At 56.9% G+C, this 6,538-nt stretch overlaps 1 protein-coding gene across 1 annotated transcript; it reads left to right on the top strand.

The window, feature by feature from the left end:
• Window positions 1-5,840, top strand: TMEM216 (transmembrane protein 216). The gene is made up of 5 exons (XM_055142535.1): window positions 1-117; window positions 934-1,035; window positions 1,739-1,831; window positions 4,567-4,768; window positions 5,379-5,840. Exons 1-5 carry the CDS (start codon window positions 105-107, stop codon window positions 5,392-5,394), a joined length of 426 nt encoding a protein of 141 aa, XP_054998510.1. The 5' UTR covers window positions 1-104; the 3' UTR covers window positions 5,395-5,840.
• Window positions 5,841-6,538: the final 698 nt, after the last annotated feature.

Here is a 6,538-nt window from a genome sequence, read left to right on the forward strand (position 1 = left end):
CCGGGGACCCGCAGGCCGACGCCGCTCTACCCCGCGCTTCCGGCCGTGCCTCGTTGCTCCAGGAGCGGCCGTGGCCGCGGACGCAGTTTCCATGGGGACGGAAGATGGCGCCGCGAGGTGAGCCTTAGGGGGGCGTGGGAGCCGCGGGTCCGCATCCCCGCGCCGCCCGCCGGGTCGCCCACCCCGGCCCCGCGCCCTGCCGTCCCCCGGGCGCGGGGGTCCTCAGCAGCCGCCCCCCAAGGCGCCTGGGGAGTGTGCGGAGTCCACTGTCCGCGCCTGGGCCCCGGGCGGTTCCGATGCCGGTTCGTTGTGTGGCCTCGAAGGAACCAGGGCTGGCCTGCGCCCCAGGGAGTGTCGGGGTACGAGCTCTTGGAAAAGGAGCTTGGCCCCGACTTTTTTTTTTTTCCTTTTTGGGTCACACCCGGGGATGCTCAGGGCTTCCTCCTGGCTCTGCGCTCGGGAATCACTCCTGGTGATGCTCAGGGGACCTTCATGTGGCCCCGACTTTCCCCCCCTTTTTTTGGGTCACATCCGGCGATGCACAGGGGTCACTCCTGGCTCATGCACTCAGGAATTACCCCTGGTGGTACTCAGGGAACCATAGGGGATGCTGGGAATCGAACCCGGATCGGCAGCGTGCAAGGCAAACGCCCTCCCCGCTGTGCTATCGCTCCAGCCCCCGTTGGCCCCGACTTTCACCCCTGGAGCCAAGAGTTGCCTTTTGCCTCTTGGGAAATGGTGTGTGTGTGTGGGGTCGCTGCAGGGGCCTCACTCCAGTACATGCTCGCACCCTCAGTAGCGCTCAGATGGGCAGGTCGCTGCAGCTGCGACCCCCTTCCCTCCGCGTAAGCCCCAGCAGCAACGCAAAGGCTGGAGCTGGAGCTGGAGTGTCGCAGCCCCATGGCTCATCCCTCTTCTCCGCCCGCCCTGCAGGGAAGCGGCTGTCCTCCACCCCGCTGGAAATCCTCTTCTCTCTGAACCGATGGTATATTGTGGCCTATTTCCTGCTGGAACTCTTCATCTTTCTGTACAAAGGTAAGGCCTGGGGCACGCCTTCCCGCCTTTGCACCCAAGCTTCCTCCGCCCAGAGCCTCCTTATTTGCAGTGACCCGGGTCCGATGGCTTCTAGAGAGCGTTTCTTGCTCCAAGGAAATGTGGGTTTCTCCATTCTTTTTCTTTTTTAAAAAAACTAGTGATGCTCATGGCAGAGCCTGGCAAGCTACCCGTGGCGTATTTGATATGCCAAAAACAGTAACTTTAACAAGTCCCACAATGGAGACGTTACTGGTGCCCGCTCGAGCAAATTGATGAACAACGGGACGACAGTGCTACAGGGCTACCAGTGATGCTCAGGGCTGACTCCTGGCTTTGCACTCAGGAATTACTCCTGGCGGTGCTTGGGGGACCACATGGGGTGCCAGGGATTGAACGTGGGTCGGCCACATGCAAGGCAAATGCCGTCCCCGCTGCCCTATCGCTCTGGCCCCAGTGGGCCGCTCCATTCTGATGCTCCTCTCCCCTCTCCCCTGAACTCTGCTACTCTGTGCCCTCACCCACATCTCGTCCCTTCGGGGAGTGGCGGCCTCACAGTAACAGACGGTCACCCGGCTGCAGGCTAGACAGCCCCTACCCACGCCCCAGGGACAGCAGATTCCACTGACGGCGCCTTTGTTCCCAAGTGTGTGTGAGTTCGCGTGGGTGCCGCTGTGTCTGTCAGCTCTGGCCTCTGTGCTGGTAGGTCTGCTGCTGCCGTACCCCACAGCCAATCTGGTCCTGGACGTGGCGATGCTCCTCCTGTACCTTGGAATTGAACTCATCCGCCTGTTTTTTGGTGAGTGTTGCCCGGAGACTCCGCATCCCGATGCGATAAGCTGGTACCTGTCACGTTGCTGGAGATCGGATCTAATTATACCCCGTTACTTCCCCCTCCCCCCCTCACCACCTGCTTCATGTTGGGGGCCAGGTTTGCCCTTCGGTCGTTCTCTGGGACTGGGGGTGGATGTGGCATGAGGTACTAGGTACCTTCCCGGCTGCCTCACTGCTGCAAGAATGGTTCCTCCCTGGCGCTGTGGGGAGAATAGATTCCGTTGTGACTTACCCAGGACCGTCCGGGCCCACACAGGTTAGCACGAGATCCTTCCACTGCTATGCAAAAAGGCACATTTTTTTGTTTTTGTTTTTTCTTTTTGGGTCACACCTGGCGATGCACAGGGGTTACTCCTGGCTCTGCACTCAGGAACCACCCCTGGCCGTGCTCAGGGGACCATATGGGTTGCTGGGAATCGAACCCGGGTCGGCCGCATGCAAGGCAAACGCCCTACCCGCTGTGCTATTGCTCCAGCCCAAAGCACATTTTTTTTATCCCCAGAAATACAGCGTAAAATCCCTTCTGAGGCTGTTTCATCATGAAATTGTTAAGCCACAGGCCTAAGGAGAAATATACCTGCAGCATGAAAAGGGTATCAAGGCTCACATTAATTCACTAAAGAAGACACTATCTAACTTTAAAATTGGTAAGGAGCACCAAGAGACAACTCACAGGAACAATTACAGATGGACCCACACAGGTGACAGGATGGCCAGACTCCCAGAACACGCATTGAAACGAGGTTCTGTCGTCAGCCATCAGGTGAAGCGGCTTCAGAGTACCTATTTAGAAGAGCGTATATGAGATGCAGTTCTCTGCGTCCCACACTCTGTGGCTTTTCTTTTTTTTTTTTTTTTTTTTGCTTTTTGGGTCACACCTGGCGATGCACAGGGGTTACTCCTGGCTCTGCACTCAGGAATTACCCCTGGCCGTGCTCAGGGGACCATATGGGATGCTGGGAATAGAACCTGGGTCAGCCGCGTGAAAGGCAAAAGCCCTACCCGCTGTGCTATTGCTCCAGCCCCTCTGTGGCTTTTCTATCTTTACACTCTTCTTGGTTCTTTTTTGGTTTGGGGGCCGCACCTGGCAATGCCCAAGGCTTCCTCCTGGTTCTGCACTCAGGGGTCACTCCTGGTGGGCTCGGGGGACCCTATGGGGTGCCAGGGATCAAAGGAGTCAGCTGTGCGCAGGGCAAATGCCCTACCTGCTGTCCTTCCGCTCCAGGCCATCTCTACGTTCTCTAGAAATATATATTACTCCACTCTTTTTGGGGCTGGAGCGATAGCACAGCGGGGAGGGCGTTTGCCTTACACGCGGCCGACCCGGGTTCGATTCCCAGAATCCCATATGGTCCCCTGAGCAAGGCCAGGGGTAATTCCTGAGTGCAGAGCCAGGAGTGACCCCTGAGCATCGCTGGGTGTGACCCACAAAGCAAAAAAACAAACAAACAAACTCCACTCTTTTTGGTCATAGTTTCACGCTAGGTAAAATCTGCATCCTTGTTTATGTCCTGGGGCCACCTTTGACTCTGCTTAGGGGACTCGGGGGTGCCGGCGATTGGAAGGGTCTGCGGCAGGCCCAGCCGGTGCTCCCGACCCATCGCCCGGGCCCAATGATAGTGTTGTTCATTTGGACAACTTCACTCCTAAAATTGGCTGAAAAGGAAAAAACCCTCCAGACATAAGATGCTCTATATGAGGATACTGTTGCCACTCAGAATGCCAAAATGCTACAACCTAATCATTACAGGATTTCATTATAATTGGCACAATGAATTCATCAAATAGCCACTAAAAAGTATGTATGTGGAAATGTTTCATGTATTAAGTGAGGGGAAAACGTTGGAAAAAATACATAGAATGATTCTATTTTTACAATAATAGTGGTATGTAAGTATATATATATATAAAATAATTGAATTGGGCTGGGAAGGTATTTACCTTGCATGCAAGACCCTGGCACTGTTAGGGGAAAAAAAAAAATCAATCAACTTACATCATGTAAGTAATAATGGCCACCTCCAGGGACTGGATGACGGAGGGCCTTCACTTTCTCTTTTTATAAAATTCTTTTCTGGGGCTGGAGCAATGGCACAGCGGGTGGAGCGTTTGCCTTGCACGCGGCCAACCCGGGTTCGATTCCCAGCATCCCACAGCGTCCCCTGAGCACAGCCAGGAGTGATTCCTGAGTTGCAGAGCCAGGAGGAACCCCTGTGCTTTGCCAGGTGTGACCCAAAAAGGAAAAAAAAAATTCCTTTTTATATATTAGGTGAAAAGCTTTCAGTGATCCTCTTTACGTGATTTGTGTGTGTCCCCCAGCAGGAGCTGGGAGACGGAGCAGCAGTCAGGGCGCGTGGTTGGCCTGGCACCGCGGGGCACATCCGGCAGTGGCCTGGAGGCCCCAGCACTGCAGGGTCTGGGCAGCTCTGCCCCCCTGGCCCGGTGTCAGCCAGGGTGGTGCCCCTGAGCACTGCTCGGGAGCCCTCCACTTCACGTTCCCCCAGTGAGGGGCCTTTTGACCCAGGTGTGGGAACCAGACTGACTCAGCGGCTCCGGCCCGGCCCCTCCTCCCAAGGCCGCTCACTCTTCCCTGTGGAGCCCACGAAGGGCCCCGAGCCTCCCCGGGGGCCCCTCTCTGCCGCGCCCGCCTGCCCACCCACCCGCCTTCCCTCTGACGCCGCCCCGGGCCGTGCCCCACAGGCTCCAAGGGCAACCTCTGCCAGCGCAAGATGCCGCTTGGGATCAGCGTGGCCCTGACCTTCCCCTGCGCCACCATGGCCGCCTACTACCTGCTGCTGCAGACCTACGCGCTCCGCCTGGAGGCCGTCCTCAACTGCATCCTGCTCTGCTTCTGTGGCGCCGAGCTGCTGCTGGAGGCCCTCACCCTGGCCGCGTTCTCCAGGTGCCGCCCGCCGGGCAGGGGAGGTGACCCCGGGCGGGGCTGGTGCCCCCCCCCATCCCAGGGAGGGAGCCACTCTCCTCCCAGAGCCTGGCAGGGCGGGAGAACGCGGGAGGAGGAAACACTCTCCCTGGGACTGGCCCCCTTGGGCGAGACCGTCCCCCCCGGGAAGACGTTCTTCTTCTTTTTTTTTTTTTTCTTTTTGGGTCACACCCAGCAATGCACAGGGGTCACTCCTGGCTCATGCACTCAGGAATTACCCCTGGTGGTGCTCAGGGGACCATATGGGATGCTGGGATTTGAACCTGGGTCGGCCACATGCAAGGCAAACACCCTACCCGCTGTGCTATCACTCCAGCCCCTGGGAAGACGTTCTTGTTCTTGGGGCCAAGAGGCCTGGCCTGGGGAGTTCAGCAGTTCTCTGGTCTTTGAGCATTTTCTTTCTCGGGGCAGGAGCGATAGTACAGCGGGGAGGGCGTTTGCCTTGCATGCGGCCGGCCTGGGTTCGATTCCCAACATCCCATATGGTCCCCTGAGCACCGCCGGGTGTGACCCAAAAAGCAAAATAATAATAATAATAATAATAATAATATTTTCTTTCTCTCTGCCCCAGCATGGACAGGATTTGAAGTACAAAAGTCTCAGCCAGTCTGAGCCCAGGCTGAGGTCCACATGCTGCCCCGCTGAGGAATGGCGGGTCCCATTGGCCCGGGAGAGGGCGCAGTCTCCTCCACACGGACCTGTGGGCAGCCACCCCCTCAGGCTGCCGGGCCCATCTGCTCCTCCACGACCAGCCTAAGTATTGGGAGAGCGAGGCTGAGCCTGCCCGGAGACCAGACCCTGCCGACCCCAGGCCGCCCTCTGTGGTCATCGTGGCCAGGAGAGCTGCTTGGGACCTCCAGCAGGACCCGGCCCGCCGCCCCGCACGTGCCGTGCCACGCTGCTCTGCGGACAGTGCTCCCAGAGTGACGCAGAGGCCCTCCTCAGAGACTGGGCTCCAGAACTTTCCGAGCAGCTCAGTGTTATTTTTCTACCCTCGTCATGAAACATTTTATAATAAACGTGTATTTTCTCACACGGGGTTACAGCCTTTTCCTTCCGGCACCTCACCCGCCCACCGCCCAGGGTTCCGCCCGGGCCTGGCCTGCCGGCTTGTCCGGGGCCATGCATGGCCGGCAGCGTGGCCGCAGGAAGGAGCTCCCTGACCTCGTGCCCAGCTCCAGCCTGGCTCCGTCACTGCGACACGCTCACGCCGCAGGCGGCTTGGACCCTTCGCCTCCGCCCCAGGGCTGGCACCCTGTCGCCCTTTCTGCTAGGCCACTGTCGGCCCCTGTCCAGGATGCTGCGTCAGCAGCTGGAAGGAGCATATTCTGAACCCCCCAGTTTAGTCTTTTTTTTTTTTTGGGGGGGAGACAATTATTGTAAAATTCCATGCTAACATAAAAGGAACATACTTATATTAAAGCTGGACAAATGTTGCCCTAAATTCTCTTCTCCAAATAACCGTCGTTAAAAGTTTCCCATCTTATTCGGTAGTGGACATTTTTTTTTTTTTTTTTTTAGTTCCAAGAAACCACCTTGACGATTCCCCTTTAGGAAGCCGGGAGCCAGGTGGCGCCTCCGCCTGTCAGACAACCCGAGAATATCCGCTTACTCAAGACAGAAAGTCATTGGCCTTTAAGCACTCCATGGGGTTTTTTTTCTTCCTTTTTTTACTTTTCATGTTTTTCCTTTGTTCCATGCTAAAAAAAAAAAATTCTGATTACGTTGTGA

This window comes from Sorex araneus, chromosome 6, assembly GCF_027595985.1.
Source record: "Sorex araneus isolate mSorAra2 chromosome 6, mSorAra2.pri, whole genome shotgun sequence".
NCBI lineage: Eukaryota > Metazoa > Chordata > Mammalia > Eulipotyphla > Soricidae > Sorex > Sorex araneus.

Bases quoted from the DNA above. Each gene is read 5' to 3' on its own strand.
- TMEM216 (XM_055142535.1), top strand. The intron at 1,036-1,738 runs GTAAGGCCTGGG...CTGTGCTGGTAG, and splicing joins CTTCATCTTTCTGTACAAAG to GTCTGCTGCTGCCGTACCCC. The intron at 1,832-4,566 runs GTGAGTGTTGCC...CGTGCCCCACAG, and splicing joins ACTCATCCGCCTGTTTTTTG to GCTCCAAGGGCAACCTCTGC.